Source organism: Diprion similis, chromosome 3, assembly GCF_021155765.1.
Source record: "Diprion similis isolate iyDipSimi1 chromosome 3, iyDipSimi1.1, whole genome shotgun sequence".
NCBI classification, from domain to species: Eukaryota; Metazoa; Arthropoda; class Insecta; order Hymenoptera; family Diprionidae; genus Diprion; species Diprion similis.
This window is the reverse complement of record NC_060107.1, coordinates 14792847-14810397: the sequence shown is the minus strand read 5'-3', so window position 1 is coordinate 14810397 and position 17551 is coordinate 14792847. Positions and strand designations below refer to the sequence as shown.

The window sequence follows — 17551 nt, the reverse complement described above, 5'->3', positions numbered from 1 at the left end:
GTTTTTTGTATGCATAACATCGGCACAAAAAAAGTGGTCTGTACCAAAGACGAGACCTATAAATCGTTATGTATTTTAACGTGCTGCATCCGAATCCGAGGTTCAACATGAATTTTACACACACAATTTTTTTTTAAAACATCCAAAAAACTACCATTAAAAACAGAAAATTCACTATCAAGGGAATCAGGGTTAGGAAACCGACTGAAAATGGCTGCGAGATCCATTCGTGATGTATTTTGATTCGCTGAAACCGAATCCGGAGTCAGAAATGCTTGAACACCAACCAGGTTTTTTTTTTTTTTTTCATTATTATTTTCAAAAACCACCCGCATAATTGGAAAATATTTTGTAAAGGGGATCAGCATTAAGAAACCGAGTGAAAGTCACTGCGAGATTCAATCTGTCTGTATTTTGATGTGCTGACGCCAAACTATTTTTTTTTAATATAAAAAAAAAAAGGAAATGGTGTATGTTCGAGCATTTCATACTTCAGATTCGGCAAGAGCGCATCAAAATACAGAGAGATTGGATAGTGCTCTAATTTTCAATTGGTTTCTGATTCCCTTTATGTAAATTTGTCATTTCTGAGGGTGATTTTTTAATTAAAAAAAAAAATGTATGTGTGTTCGAACATTTCTGACCCTGGATTCGGCGTCAACGCATCAAAATACATAGAGATTAGATTTTACAGTCATTTTCCGTCGGTTTCCTAATGCTGATCCCCTTGATAGTGAATTTTCCGTTTTTGAGGGTGGTTTTATTCATGTTTAAAAGAAAATCGCCTGTGTAAAATAATTTTGAACCCTGGATTCGGATTCAGCACGTCAAAATACATAAGAAATCATAGGTCTTGTTTTTGGTGTAGATCACTTTTTTTCTGTGTGCCGGTGTAATTGTTCCTAGCTCAAAAAATTCATTAGTTGATAACTTGATTGGGTAATCGTTCGTGAAAAGCAAACTATAGTTTGTTAAAAAATCGTTGAAATCAGTTTTTCAAATTACAGGAAAGAACTTTGTAAATACATAGTACGAAATTAAAAATCCATCTGCAGCAATAGAACAAATTTCTATTTTATTATTTCTGTTTTTTGAGGTGCTGAAATATGTAAAAATCCGACACAAAACGATCCAACACGAAAATGTCCGACAACAAACACTTTTCCACAAATTTATGCTACTCCAAATAACGTGTTTAAAGCGAATCTATAAAAAAAAAATATTTCTAACAAAATATTTATTTTAAGGGGATAGTTATCTGTAATTTTTTTTGTCAACATAGGTCTATAATAATGTGAATTTTATACTAAATTGGAGAAATAAATAAATGAATGAAACTCAAAGATAAAAGTTGATGACCGAAGTAAACAGAACTTACTCGATTTGAACGAGTGACGGCTTTGCAGATTTCCAGGCGGCATTTGGAGGTATTCCTGCCCTGTAGCTCCACGCAACGTTTTCCACATTACCGCTGCGCCTCTCCATCCATTCGCTGTCTATTATCAGTAACAATCTGACAATGAAGTTATTTTTCGTTTCTCGGCTGTCGATTAATCATTTGCTCACTTGACTGATTTGTTTCTTTCATGGATTTATTGAACGGAAAAAAAATCTGGTAAAACCGTGTCAACGATTCTGTCAGACTTAATGTGAGGATGAAAAACGATACGTCTATCACGCACACCAAAAATTTGATGATCCGGTCTCAAATTGCTTTTGTCTGTGATTCGCCAAGGGTCGCGTGCTCAGAACTGATTATGAGCTCGGGGAAAACTGTTTAAGTACCCGTTGCTGGCCAGTGGTATTCAACCCGTCATTTGCACGGGATTGGTTAAGAGTAAACTATAGGCGATTCAGTCTTACGTTCTCAGTTTCTATAAATTGGTTGATTGTAATATGATGCGTGATCTACTCTTGCCTCAATTTTGTTTATTTTGGAACAGCTTTCGGTAGCTAACAAGCGCCAAAAACTATCTCTGAGTCGAAATAAAAGTTCAAGTGACTAAGGAACGGCCATGTTGATTTTCCGCCATCTTTCAAATCCGCCTGTTGAATGTCTTGAAAACAGTTTTTAACCTCAATTTTCACAGAGTCTGAAATTTTTAATGGTATTTGAGATCACCTACGTACAGCTATCATTTTTGAATATTACACGTACACGTACTCACACACGATACTGTGGGCTGGATTAAGTTTCCTCGGCAAGTTGCACGATCAAAGAGCGATAGCAGTGTTTACCGATGGCTTACGATACAATGCTCTTCCATTAGACGCATTTAATAAGTACGTGGTTCATCGATAACTACTGAACGCGTGATAGCAATCTGCTTATATACACTATACGTGTATATTATATACTCTTCAGCGGTAAACAAACCACAAGAATCAATTTTCCTTCAACTTCGAAGTGATATGAATAAAGGACAGCTGTCAATTGTTCCTCGTTCTGGATAAATATTTATATGAGTAGCGTTGAACTCTATACCACAATAAGTGTACAAATCTGTCAATCTTGTGATTACCATAAAGTTTGATCAACCCACTTTTTCCTTTCAAATATATTCTTCAGAAACTGCCTGAAAATTGTAATCTGATTTTGCTAAATCATGTTTAACACATGTCATGGAAAACAAAATTACTTGTTTAATTTAGTTTTTGGACAAATTTATCAGAATTATTTCGAACAGGATTAAGGGACAAACAGATAATTCGTTTTTTTTTGTTTTTTTTTTTTAAATAAAATTCGGTACATTTAAAGTCACTTACAATTCCATCGTTGTTTTATATACAATTTTTTAATTTATTTTACAATTGTAATAGCAAAAAACCGGGATTTCACATGGGTGGAGTTAACCAGACACTGTGTTAGAATATTCAAATATCTTAGCCTAAAGTTAATATTTTGATTGCATCTTATTTCTATTCATTCCTAATGTGATACTTCGATACTATTTTTTACGCAACAATACTTTAAGTAATGCTCTTCCAACAGTCTGGTTAAGTAATAATCTCAAATTCAAATGTTATTAAAATAAAACATGTGTCTGTTCTTATTTTAATATAACTACAATAAAAAATAGCTGACAAGTCATGTAAACAATAAATAAAGTGTTTTTCTTATTTATCCATTTTTTCGGAATATTATTTAAATAAATAAATAATTTGTCTCTATTTACGATCACATTAACATATGTATATATATATATATATATATATATATGTATATATGTATATATATATATATATAATACATATATATGAAGTAATATATAATGACGTGTTTTTAAATATATACATTCAATTATGTATATAAACATCTATGTGGGTATATTACAATGTACGCATTTTCGCTCTAAGCGTGTTTTGTGCGGTAGCCAATCATCATGTGTAATTGACACGTGCTTCATATTTGTTTCAATTAGAAGTAGGTAGTTAGATAACCGATTTATGATTTTCAAATGGTTATTATCTTGAAATCAATTACTATTATTACTGTTATTATTAAATAATACAGATCAGATTTTTTTAGTGCGAGTAGAAAGAAAATAATGGAAACTGAGGGTGTCATTAATATTACGAAAATGATTTTTACGAATTCTAAACAAATTTCATAGTTGATGAACTGTTCAACTTGTATTCTGTGACAAAATGCCAAATGCATCAAGTGGGATCTATTTTACTTTTTTTCTTTTACCAAAAACTATTTGTTGTAACTTAATTTCTGTATTTTAGCCTAATTTAATACATAATACTTATCTCACGTCACAGGAACTCAAGCCTCGTTGGCGATCTGAGAACGAAGATCGTCATTCTCACATTCTCGGATAATTTTAATCTCACCGCAATCCCAAAAACTTCATGGGCGAAATTACTATCTCTGCAATTGATTGATTCCCAGCTTTGCCAGGGTTTAGTTTTCAATTGCGAAGTCCATTTTCAATAATCTCTTCACATCGTACGAGCACAAAGCAGTTGCAGAAAATTTCTCCCTTCTTGTCAGCCAAAAAACGGGGCGCTGTCACCCTGTGTATTGCTGTGAAGTTGACGCCCCGTCTTTGCTGGTGCTCGGCTCGGCTGTAAAAGAAACACGAAAAAAAAACACGATTTTAGAACTGAAATTCAACTATATCTGTTCCTTAAAAAATTCTAATTTTTCTCAGTAATCCAATTCAGTTTTCCACTATTGGGTACCATAAAAAAATATGCAGAAATAACAGAACTCGGTTTTTTTCAGAATTATAATAAAAAATGGAATTCTAATAAAATGACCCCCTTCCCCCTTTCATACCTCAGAAAAACTAAAAAAAAATTCTAACCGTTTACATGGAATCCTCTCACCCCTTATATGCCTGCAATTTAGCTACAATAGAAGTTGAAACGATCAGCTGATCGCTCGGGCCGCCGCCATATTGTATTTGTGAATTCCGCTACCTTGCTTTGTTTCCGTCGTCAGGGCCTCCAGCCGAGATGGTAGATCGGCTGTATCCGTATCTGCATGATGCCCCAGAATATCGGGCAGTGCATTTCTGCGTCCGGTTCTTCCAGTCGATAGAAACTGCTTAGAAGTTTCTCCGTTTGGTACGGTACCGGGATTCACTGCTCCACTGTTACCTCCATCGGAGGCGACGCTTTGGGCCTCTTGATCTGGCTTTGGTTGTTTCCTCGGTTGCATTTTCAGAACTAAAAAGGCAGAGTTGGAAATTTATTTGATTCATTATTCATTTTTCATTAATATTTCTGCTGCCGATTCTGGTGAAAATTTAGACAAAATGGTGTTGCATATTCCAAACAAATGGTTTACTATTTTTTAGAGATTTATTACTACTTAAAGCAAAATTCAAATTGATTTCCTCTGCTTATTTTGCGCTTTATAAGTTACGCCTCTGATGATACTATTTAATTTTATAGAAATTGTTTCTTTGACATTTTTAGGTTATAAGATCTGTCCAATATTACTTTGAAATTTCATCATAATTTTACTCACTGCTCTGACAGGTTTCAATTTATAATATTTTTCAGGGTATTTGAAAAAAAGTTAGAAGGTTTTTGTCGCGTTCCAGAAATGAGAATTGGCTAATTTCGCCATAATTGTAAACACATCTTAACGAGGTGCCCTAATCTCGGCTCTAGTCGAATATATCTTCAAATATCGAAGTCCACGTATCTCAAACGCGAAAAGGGCTTGACAACCCTATCCTATACGCCATTCCGAACAAAAACACTCCAATGTATTAGCATGTAATGCAGAAGTAAGGAAATGGCATGGTTTCTACCAAATCGCAATTGTAAAATCGTAGAATCCACGCCATTTCTTCATTTCCGCGTCAAATGAAAAAGCATTAGACTGTTTTTGTTCAGAATTGGGTATAGAATAAAGCTTTGAAGCCCTTTTTCTCGTTCGAGGTACGTAGACTTTGATGTTTGGAAATATATACGTCACCGTCATAATCGGCCAGGGCACCCCCTTAAAAAATAAAAACTTAAACTTTTCAATACCGGTGAACATGCAATTTATGTTTCACTAAAATGAGCTTAGGGGCCATTCATTAATTACGTAAGGGTCCCAAGGGGCAGGGGCAGGGGAGGGGGAGGGGGGTAAAAGTTATTCTTACGTAATATTTTGCAAGTCGAAATGTGCATAATAGAAGTTTTCCATTGAGAAAAAATGTCCGTACAGCAATATCTTAGGAAACAAAAATCGCAGATAAAATTAAAGGGCAGTTTTAAAATCTACAAAAAATTTCTATTCAGACGTTCCAAAAACTATGAGATCTATTTTTTCATTTTAAAATATATATACAATTCCATTTATATATTGTTATTGTAAAATATTTATTTCGTAATAAGTTTTCAAAATCGTGTTTTTATTTACACACTTTGAAGCTTATAAATGAAAATTTTAGGTAAACTCTTACGTAAGAAGTTCGGAGGGGGAGTCCAAGAAATCATATGTGTTCTTACATGGGTAGGGAGGGTTAAAAATGGCTAAAATCGTCCCTATTTAATTAATAAATGGGCCATTAATTGTCCTAACGCCAAATTGACGAATTCTTACTCATTATTTGAAACATAGCGATTTGTTTTTAGGTATGAAAGACTGCAGCCAAGCTGAAAAATAACCAACTAAAATTAAGTATCATATAAAGCACGCAAAAATGTACATACAGTGCTGAATAACAAATACAATGCAAACATTCAATCGTGCGTTCAAACTTTTTACGTTATATCTCTCACCAAATTCACGATAAGCAGAATTACAGAAGCAGACAATAATCCCTAAAGTATAAGTCAGAAATTTTCGATCACAAAATTGTTCCAATAAATTTTACAAGCATTGTTCAAAGCCTGTTATTACCGAAACTGAAAAAAAGGTGAAACCTACCCAAAAGCAAATTTATTCCTCCATTTAAAAAGTACCGAGTTGCAAGTTCTAATTTGAGATGCCAGTTTTTTTATGCTTTTCAACTCACCTCATATAATATTGCTAAACTAAACAAAAAACAATAAAAAAAAAATATAATAAAGATCTAAAACTTGTTATGGGTTAGTTTTTTTGCTTATGAGAAATTTGTTGCAAAATCATGAAAGTTTTTTTTGTTGCGCGGCACTTGTTCAACTTATTGATTGATTAAATAATGTATTCTAGACGTAGTTGCTTGCGACTTGACGAACAATTCTGCAGTTGCAGGAAAGCGTTTATTATATAAAGTGTTAAAACAAGAATCATTAAAAACCTTATTTCGTTTTGATAGAAGTAAAATAAACATGGAGCACAAAATTGATAAAACGCATAATGAATTCAAAGAAGCAATTCAAGTTTGGCCGAGCTGCATTTGATCAAAACAACCTTTCCTTGTGACCCCGAAACTTTTTCATCGCTGATCTGAACTGATCACTGTCCAATTAGTAAAACCCTTAGAGATCACAAAATTTATAAATTTTCTGCAATTTTCATGACTCACATGATAATTCGCTGTTTGTATAATTCTTCGACCAAGCGATTAACGCTATAAGCTTTGATAATAGAGTAGCAATGCATCTTTAATTTCGCACCTCATATCGTGTCACATGTGACATATCACGTTCCTACAAGCGATGTATTCATGGATTCAGCTAAGCTAGCCTTTCCATGCGATATTTTTCCACAAAGGAAATCAATATCACGAGTGCAGTGCTGACCCATATCCATGTGCCGGATACTTGAAAATACTGTTAAGCTATGAGGCTGAAGTTATTAACGTTAACGTAACGAACCATCGGATGAAAAAATCCTAAATGCAAACTTTTGAAATGACTTTCAACGAGTTGGCTTTTCAAAATAAGAGTATATTTTGTTTATCATGGTTTACCAAGTTTCAGGAATTCCTAAAGGTGCGAAGTAAGGATGTTTCCTAAATATGCATCGTTACAGTAACGTTCCTAACCTCATTTTTTCATGTTAAGCTCTGTTTGACTGTATACCTTCAGGCTAATGCCATGCAGCATTGGAGCTACAATTGGTAAACAATATGCTACGAATGATTTATCATATCCCAAAAAATACTCAATATTGTAGAAATATTGATGCAATATTTACATATTCTGATCATTCAACATTTCAAGAATACTGTTGATTAATGCGTGCACTTAAACCAATTTAGAAATATTTCAGCAGTGTTTAAGCGAGTTTTTCTATTTGCAGTTATGTGTTTGTACTTTGTATGGAACTTGGAATCTAAAATACTTTTATATTGCGCGATTTATTTTAAATGTTTCAAATCATGTCGAGTTACATGTGCTACGATATTTTCAGGATATTGCATGATCTGTGGAATTTCACGTGAAGTAGCAAAAAAAGAAACATGTATATATATATATATATGTATTTTTTTTTTTTTTAATTCTGTCCAAACACTTTTGATAATTCACAAAGTAAGACACTCGTCATGTACCCAAAAACCCATGCTTCCTTTTCTCCGATATACGAGATGCTTCGTCTTTCTCTCTCTTTTTCTCTTTCATTTCAGAGTCGTTGACGCGAATTAGTTTCAAAACTAACAATATTTATCGGTTTGCTTACTGTACAGTATGCACACGAAAAATGTTGGAGAGTATTCATTGCTCTGCACGCTGAGAGAAAAGAGTGAGTCTTTAATTATTGTTTCTAATTAAAATATATTATTAATTATATGTTTATTATGTACGGTGAATAGCTATCACGAGCAATGCATATAGGAAGCTGAACAAAATGATGATCAAAAAAGAGAGCTTATAATGTTAGTATATGCCGAAAAATTGTGCAGTAATGTTCATATAATATTAATTATGTATAGTTCTGACATGCGAGTATAAAATTTATTATAAGTATACGTAGAATATACATATAGATGGGGTAGTAAAATGTATTTCCTACTTCTATTCCACCAAATATACACTTTATAATTTTTTCAAAATTTCCTGGAAGTCGTAAGTTATCGTTGTGAACGAAAATCGCACAAAAATCGATTGTTTTCGAAAAATTTGAAACTTTTTGTGAATTTTCTTTGACTGGAAAGGAAACTTTTTTACTTTAAGACAAAATGGGCCTGGCCGTCGTATCAAAGCGACGTTTTTTTTTTGCACTTCAATGTGCATGTTACGACATCGAAAAGTGGATTGAAGAAAAGTTACAGCCAAATGTTAACGTTATACTCGATTTGTAAAATTTGACTGAAACTTTTCTTCAGCCCATTTTTTATCCGATAATTTGCAGATTGTTGTGCAAAGAGAAGCGTACCTCCAAACGACGGCCGGGCTCATTTTGCGACAAAGTAAAAAAGCTTTCTTTCCAGTTAAAGAAAATTCTAAAAAAGTTTCAAATTTCTTAAGAACTTTGTTTTTGAAAAAAATCGATTTTTGTGAGTTTTTCGTTAAAAACAATGACTTACGATTTCTAGAAAATTCTGAAAAAATGAACCCAATCTCTGATCCTTCAAAATTTTTATTCCAAATTCACAGTATTCGAGTTACGGAAGATGAGACCTAAAATACCTACTCCTAAAGGAGAGGTGAAAAAAATCTGAAAAAATTGGAAAATGTACATTTGGTGGACTAGAAGTAGGAAATAAATCAGCGATCAATTCTGAGGGGGTCGTCGTCATACCTTGTTCACGTTCATTCGGACCACCCCATGTACATAAAAGATAAATATAAAATAACGTGAACGTGTTTAAGAATAATATGTAATATTATAAACGCATGGTTAAATATAACTATACATATATTACATATATAATGGGGTTAGTAATTAGCATTCCAAGTATAGTTATATTAATTATATGTAGGTATATTATATGTCATAACGGATGAAATATGCAAGCGTGGGGGGAAAATGGGAGTTTAGAATGGAACCTCGGGATGAGATGAGTACCTTGGGAACGGTTCAGTCGCCTTTGAGGCCGGCAACACTTCCTCGACCTTGACTTGACACGCGTTGCATTCGCGTGAACCTTCGCCGATCCGGCAGCGTCATGGCGTTGTTGCAGCTGCTTCACCTGCTCAACCGGATATTACAACCAGTTTACGAATTTTGTTCTTCTCCTAGTTTCTTCGTTCTTAAGCTACTTCGCTTGACTTCTCTTTTTCTTATTTTTTTCCGAAGATACTTTCAGTATCATTCGACTTTACCGAATATGGCGATCGGCAAGCATCGAGACAGGAAAGTTTTTTTGTCATTCAGAAAAAAACGTCGTCAGAATAGAAAGATCTTCCGTATAGTTAGTCACGATCAATGAACAAGATTGGTCATCAATTAATATTTTTCTTGAACTGTTTGCGTAAATTTACGAACGTTGAATTCATCGATTGGCAAAGCTATTTTTGTTACAGAATCGATTTTAATGTATATTCATACGAAGCGAAATCAGATTCATTGGTTCAATAATTAACCTTTAATTTTTGACATTTCTACATTGAATTTAATTATCCTTTTCCTGGTTCGTAAAAAGCAAGGTTTTTTCAAGTTTAACATTCAAATGATTACCGGGCGGTAGCAAAAAGTCATTAACCAGTTCAGTTTCGTTATGTAATCACGTAAAATTCTGTTGAGTCATTCCTAAAAACTGCAAAATTTTTTCGATCACTTATGTGATGCAATATATGAAATGGCACCCAGATACGAAGTTGCAAAAATTTCAATGTCCTAAAACGGTTTTTACAATTAAATTAATTTGTTAAAGCAAAGAATACTTTGTTTAATAATTTTTTCATTTAGTTCCCCTCCATTACTGCACAATTCTTTCTTTTCGACTGTGCATTCTTTAGCGAACTGCAATGGTGTTACCAAGGTAAACAACTTTCTTGCCGCAGTTTTATGCAACGCCTTATAAGTGTACAAGATACTTGAAGATCAACTGAAAGGAAACTTGCAGCAATGTTATACGATCAATCTTCAAGAGATACATAATGTATCTAAATTATTCAGGATATTATTTATTTAAGATATTAAACAAAACTCAAGAAGAAGTATCGAGAAACTCATGTTGACTGTAAAGCAAATGTTCCTGAACTCTCAATTATTTATGTTTGAACGTGCAAATTTGACGTCGAACGTCGAATGATTCAACGAGCTGAAATCACGTTCTCGATAAAAGTGAATTAAATTTATGACAGATCGTTGCTCGCCTGTTCGGTGGCAATTAATATTATTTATAGAAATGTCGAAAAACTGCACGTGTGGTTGATAATTATTAAATATTACAATTTTGTCGCGTATAATTTACCGCATTAAAATTGTCATTTTCTCCGTTTGCTCTGTGCTCAGAACAGCAAAGTCCATTTCCGCTGTTTGTCTTCTAACTTAGATCTTCGAAACTCGTATAGTTTTATTAAAAAAATCATTGCAAGCGAAAGTTGTGCGGTTTTGAAGTGGAAGACTAAATGGCAACACCTTTTTATAGGACAAAACGTATAACTATTTTCCTAGCGAATCACGCATTTTCGAATTTTGAGTTACAATGCGACAATGATCAAAGGACCGTGAATGTTGAAAACATGGCCATTTTGATGTTTTAGATGAAAATTTTGACACTGCGATAACTTTTCGTAAAAAAAAAACAACAAATTGAATGAGTCTTCTTCACAATTTATCTTCATCTAATTGTAAGCCATCAAAATAGCCATGCTTTCGTTATCCATATTCCATTTTAAAAGATATTTGGAGTGTCACGATGACAATAACATTCAAAAATTGTTTTCGTTTCAATTACACGGAACTGAACCACTAATTTTGTGTCCTCCGTAAAATCCTTTACACAACTTTAGTCAGAAATATTTTTCGATAAAACTATTCGATTAATAGACATAAGTCTTCAAATATAAAATCTATACGAAGCTCTGCGATACAAGGTACAAAAAAGTAACAAGTGAATCACCGTCGACGATATCTACCTTACCGACGGTGAACTAAACGACACAAAGAGATGAAACGAATGCAATAATGAACATGAAACACTGCTGAAGTCCCGCCGTCGGGGTGTAAGCAATAAGTAAGCGAATAAGGAATAAACTTTTGACAAAGAGAGAGAGAGAGATCGGCGAATATTTCATGGGTTTATCCAACAGCTCTACTCAAACCTATATCAAACAAGTAACGACGACCATGTCAACAAGAACAACAACGACGTTTATACCGAACGAAAAGTTGCATGAATGTATATATTACATACACGATAATAAACAGACACAAATGCATGTAAAAACGATAGCCGCGTGACGCGCATTGAGGTAAATAATCGAGAGAGTAGGTGTTAAGCGGCAAGTTGCAGGCCATGAGTTTGTTACGTGTCCCGTTTGAGCCGCGTCGGGGGTCGAAGTAGGAACGAGCGAAGGAACGATCAACTCACTCACCATTGATAACGTCTTCCGGTGATTGAATATCAGGCCGCGGTAGCAGCAGCGGTATCAGCAGGGGGAGGGGGGAGGGGGGAGAGTATAAGAGAAAAAGCGAAGTGAAGACTGATGTTTCGACGTGGGTGCAATTTCATCGGCCGTTGTTCCGACTAACTTCACTCCGACAACAAGCTGCAGGGCAACGAAGTGAGTAGCAGCCGCCGTCGATATTGGCGGCCGAGCGAGTTCCGCCGACACAACAGTTTTCGAAAACAACAAAACCGGCTCATCTCACCGACGTCTAACGCATGTTTTCGCCCCGTTTGCTTTATGACAGTACGGGTGAGAACACCTATCAGGTCAACGGGTCTCAGCACCACATGACCACGACACTCGCCCGCCGCCGTCGGCCGACATCTTGCTTTTTTAACACCCATCGCTCGCCGAATTCGTCACGAAATTTCTCCTGCTGCGACGCTTGCCGTGTTCGCAATCCCGAAGCCCTCCGAGCTTCGCCGATGAATCCCGATTCGCGAGCATCGTGTCAAGCACTCGATTCGAATTCACTTGTTTCGCTTTTTATCGTTTTTACCGCTTATCGTCGTCAGACAACGCGCAGACAAATCCTGATGTCGTCTCCAGGGTTTCCAGTTGTTTGGGAAAACGTAATTTTCTGAGAATTCCAACTTTTCTAGACAAGAATTATTCTTTTTTTAGGGTGTTCTCATGTACACGATAAATGAAAAGTACAATTGTCATACGAAGAAGAATATTTTATATTTGACTTGTGCACTGCTCAATGTGAGACGAATTTTTAAGAATTCGATAGCACGTGCAAGTTTTAAGAAATCAGGGCTTGGTTCATAACCATTGCCTGAAAGTTGAAAGAATAAAAAAAAAAATTTCTCACCAAATGGCTATATATTTATGAATCTGGGTTGAAAATCAGTATATTCCAGATACGACATGAAATTCCTTGAGATTTCCAGGTTTTTCCAGGGGATATCAAATTCCCTGAGGATTCCTCAATTCCATAATTTCCATGAATACCAAATAGCTGAATCTTTATGAATCCAGGATGAAAATGAGTATATTCCACATACGACTTGAAATTCCGTGAGATTTCCAGCTTTTTTTCCTGGGGATATTAAATTCCCTGAGAATTCCCTGATTCCATAATTTCCATGAATACCAAATGGCTGAATCTTTATGAAACTAGGATAGAAATCAGTATATTCCAGATACGACTTGAAATTCCCTGAGATTTCCAGGTTTTTTCCAGGGCATATAAAATTCCCTGAGAATTCCCTGATTCCCTGATTCAATTTTGTTGCGTTTGACGGTTCAAGAACTTCTCAACGACACGTCGTTTCTCTACATTAATTGACTGCAGGGGTTTTCTATTGTAAGACAAAAAATTGTATACACAGCGCACGCTAACTCAGTATTAGTCAAATTCACAGTTATTGTTCACAGGGCGAAACTACCTTGAAGTCTTAAAAAATATTCCCAAATCCCAGGAAATCTTAAGGCCTGTGAAATCCACTGTAAAACCTCCCGGAGTACCGTGACGTTGTTGTCCTTAAAAAATCGTCAAAGTCGAGAAAGCTATTGCGAAGTCACATTTTGAAGTAGAATGAATTTTTATATTGCACGAGGTAGATGAAATCTGATGTCGCTGCAATCTTCTGAAGAAGTCGTCGTGAGAAAAAAATTTCGATAAAAGCGGTGTAACTCCTGTAAAATTTAATATATTATACGGAAATATTTACCAGTAAAGATGAACAGATTGAGTTCACAACGTGAACTGCATATTGTCAATAAGTCCTTGAGTTGCTCATAAATGGCGATGATTAATAGCCATATTTTCGCATCGTATGATATTAATACCTGCAAGACTTGCAATTAACTGCAGTAATTTTCAACTTCCCGTATCTCTGTTATAAGAAAAAAAGCAAGTTATTATAATCACCCCGGAAATGAAAAGTTGAATTCTCACTAGATCTCCATCCTTTGCGGTTTAGAGGATCACTAGTTATTTTCAGATGGACGTCTGTGTGTGCATACGTGATAATTTTTTTTTTTTTGTTTGTTTTAAATAACAAAATTCCAAAAAATCAATTAAAAATCATTATACCTGGAGAATGGATGAATGAATTTGAATGACAATTGGTACCATGAGGTTTTTTGGGTGGCTGAGCATGAACCTGAAGTCAGATTGTGAAATCCAAAATGGTGATTCAATATGGTGGAAAAAAATTTAAAAATATTCCGATTTTGATAGAAAGTGGTAGGCAAAGTTTTTTTGGGTTACTGATAACGAATCCAAGGTCAGTCGTCCAAAATTTGCTATGGTGGATCCATTATAACACTTCAAAACAAAAAAAAGTTGTCATATTTTCAAATAATATGGTATCCGAGGGCTTTAAAATCGTCAATCACAAATCTGAATTTGTAGTTCGAAATTCGAATCAGTAATTATTATCAAATATTATTCTTTTTTTTTCTCTGTGAACTAGGAGCTGTATGGTGAAAACGAGAAGTAAGAGGTCGCGCTCATGGCCAGTCTAGAACCGCTTGTGTTTTTCAAAACAGAAACCCAGTCCATATAATGATAAACTTTTTTGTGCATTGCAAATTTAATGTGTGTATAAAATTTATTAAGTCAAAATAGCAATTTTATACGAAAAATATGTATGTGATGTATTACAAAACCATATGCATTTGCATATAAGTCTTACTAAACGAAAAAAAATACCGCCTGTACTGGATAAAATTTGGTTTATTGACAGTAGTAATTGGGGATCAAGTACCAGATTTCAATCATCAGAGCCGAAAGTGTCACTCTAACGCCTGTTGGCCGTTTTTTGTATTTAATTTCATTGATCAAAAACTTGCACGAATAGAAACAAAGTAAAGTTACACTATTTATCAAAAACCATTTCGATTATAATTTTTACCCCGTTTTAAGTTTTCGATTTCAGTTTGGTAATCAAACTAACTTTATGAACACGCATCATCCAGATGGCGCTGTGCAAGTTTGCTGAAACATTACAGATTGCAATAAAAAATAAGCCTATCTATTTGTTTCACCAATTCGTATGATATTCACGCAATGTACGTGATTTTAGCTGACGTATGCCTCTCGGTGTGATCGGAAAGAATCTTGCTCAATATTTATAGGCAACCACCATCACTTGCGTAACGCGCACGCACAACGAATACAACGAATATGTCATTGAACTGTTTAATTATTAATTACTGTGGGCATTTGTGTTAATGTATTGGTAAAATTTTGTTGGATTAACGATTTGCCGAATACGTAAACGATCGAAAAACCTGATAAATATTCCATACGGCTAGCTATGAAGATGATTAATCTCTGCTGTTTAAAGAGCTGATCATAATTTATGAACCCATCTAACCTAACTACCGAGAATTTGCAGGCTTGCCTTTATTTATACCTCGCAAGAATCAAAATTGACGTTCATAAATCTCTAATAGAATGTATCATTTCCCTGACGCATTCCCAATTTTTTTAATTGCATACGATTCAAGCAGGAATCGAAAGAATCTGTACCAAAGATTGTTTCAAATTTGACCTTTCGGATATTTCAGCACAATCAATTGGTTTGAGACTTGATTGATAACAAATTTTAGTTTTTCTTTTTCCGCATTCGTATGTATTTTCGACGCAAAAATTTGCGTAAATGACCTATTAAACAAATTCTACGCCTATATTTAGAATTTCGCTATTTATGACGTCAGCAGGTATGAAAATGATTGAAGACCTGGGAAAAATTACCATACTAGAAAAGAAATACGAAATTCATACAGTTATTGGTAAAATTCCATGCTGTTTATAAATTCTATGAGTTTGTTTTTATTTTGTTACGATTTCAAGTAAGATAAACAATTTTCTAAAGTTATTCTTGAAGAAAAGAAAAACCATCATCAACTTCAAAACTGTAAGACGCGGAAGACAAGAACATTTTTGTTTTTCAGTCAGTGCTTGGTAACTGTATTGCAAAATTTTTTCACAAGCTTTCGTGCAGCGACAATTTTTTGGATAGACTGAATCAGAATCTCAATTTGATTAGAAAATGCATGAATGACTGGAATCTGATTATTATAACATGTGTTATGGACTTTTTTGAGCAAAGTTCAAAAGCACACGGTATGAAAGTCATGGAAGCCTTTATATACCTTTATATGCTTAAATGGAGTGTTTATGTAATAAATATCGATTAGAAACATCACGATATTTTACTATGCAAATTTATGAACTATAATTAGGAATAGGAGAATTAAAATAAACTACCTAATTTCGATGGTATAATAATCAATCCTAAGCATATGTATCGTTACACCCAATTATGTATGACCAGATATTTGAATTGTATATTTGATGTGAACTCATAAAATAGAGAGAGACAGGCTGGACACGCATCGGCATTGAAGAAAAAAATTATTACGCAAAACAAAATTACGATTTAAAAGGTGAAACTGTTCGAAACGATTAGATTATTTGATTAAAAAAATCTCTGTCCATCGTTGAAGCGGAATATAATCCGTATATTTAGATAAAGACCGTTTAATTACGTTGTTTATAATTACAGTTTTTTGTTTTTGTAGTCTAAAAGAGATCTTTATAGCTTACAAATGTAATAATTTGATAAGTAACTATCGATGAACCATTATCTTGTAATAAAATTAATAAAAACTCATCATTAGTAAAATTCCCATTCCGTCAAACGCGGGCAGAAACGTACAGAAGATGCGCCAAAAACAGTAAAGAAACACGGAGCTGAAGTTAGTCACGAAACACAAATGACTTTCAACGAGATAGCTTTTCAAAACAAAAGCATATTTTGTTTATCATGGTTTACTAAATTTCATACATTCCTAAAAATGCGACATAACGATTTTTTCTAAACATGCATCGTTATAGTAACGTTACTAACTTCATGCTCATAAAGAAACGGACAGAAAACTGACTCTGTGTATGTTTTCTATACGGTTTTTGACACAGTTTCTGTGCCTATCTATCTGCGTCTAACGGAATTTTTACCAGGAGTGTCACCCGACTAAACTACGACAACCTGCCGCAATTTAGCTCATCTTATTTGCCTCTTCTACGTAATTTCGTATCGATCTGCAGTGTTTTCTATACGCTGTAAGGAGTTAATATGCACAAAAGCCTCAACCTTCCGGCTAACTTGTTTTAGGTTCGAAACAAAATGCGACTTCGCTCCCATTTTGTCACGTCAGCCGACTTCAGTGCGTCAGCTGCATCGCCAGTCATTGTCACATAATCCGTATAGAATTGAACTCGCATTTTGTTTTGGTCCGAAAACAAGTTAGCCGTAAGGTTGAGGAAATTATGCATTTTACTGTACATACATTTGCATATATTGCGTAATACATTTTTGTAGGCACACGCGCATCATTACTCATTTATCATTAGCTTAAGGTTGAGTAAACTGGCGATTAAATCGACGTCTGGACACTTATTTGCAATTATTGCAATTATTATACACGCAGAAGCTGAACGAGAGGGATCCAAACGCCATGTATGAAGTATATTTTGACGCGCAATGCCACGCGGGAAATGTCATAAACGATATGGGGCAACCTTTATCGAATTTTACTGTTTCAGGGCTTCGACCGAAGACCAATTTTGTTTTCAGAATCAGCTCGGCAA

General features: G+C 34.6%; 2 protein-coding genes across 2 annotated transcripts in view; both read right to left on the bottom strand.

Annotated features, from left to right (window-relative positions):
• Window positions 1–1833, bottom strand: part of LOC124404532 (gustatory receptor for sugar taste 64f-like) — a 59779-nt gene extending 57946 nt beyond the window's left edge. Inside the window, exon 1 of the mRNA XM_046878740.1 lies at window positions 1379–1833. Coding sequence (XP_046734696.1) covers window positions 1379–1485 — 107 coding nt within the window. The 5' untranslated portion in view covers window positions 1486–1833. The remainder of the gene's footprint in view (window positions 1–1378) is intronic.
• A 1879-nt stretch (window positions 1834–3712) lies between these two features.
• LOC124404546 lies at window positions 3713–12288 on the bottom strand. Its single transcript, XM_046878768.1, has 4 exons — window positions 11866–12288; window positions 9389–9512; window positions 4432–4680; window positions 3713–4074 (listed from the first exon to the last, which is right to left on the bottom strand). Exons 1-4 carry the CDS (start codon window positions 11866–11868, stop codon window positions 4019–4021), a joined length of 432 nt encoding a protein of 143 aa, XP_046734724.1. The 5' UTR covers window positions 11869–12288; the 3' UTR covers window positions 3713–4018.
• Window positions 12289–17551: the final 5263 nt, after the last annotated feature.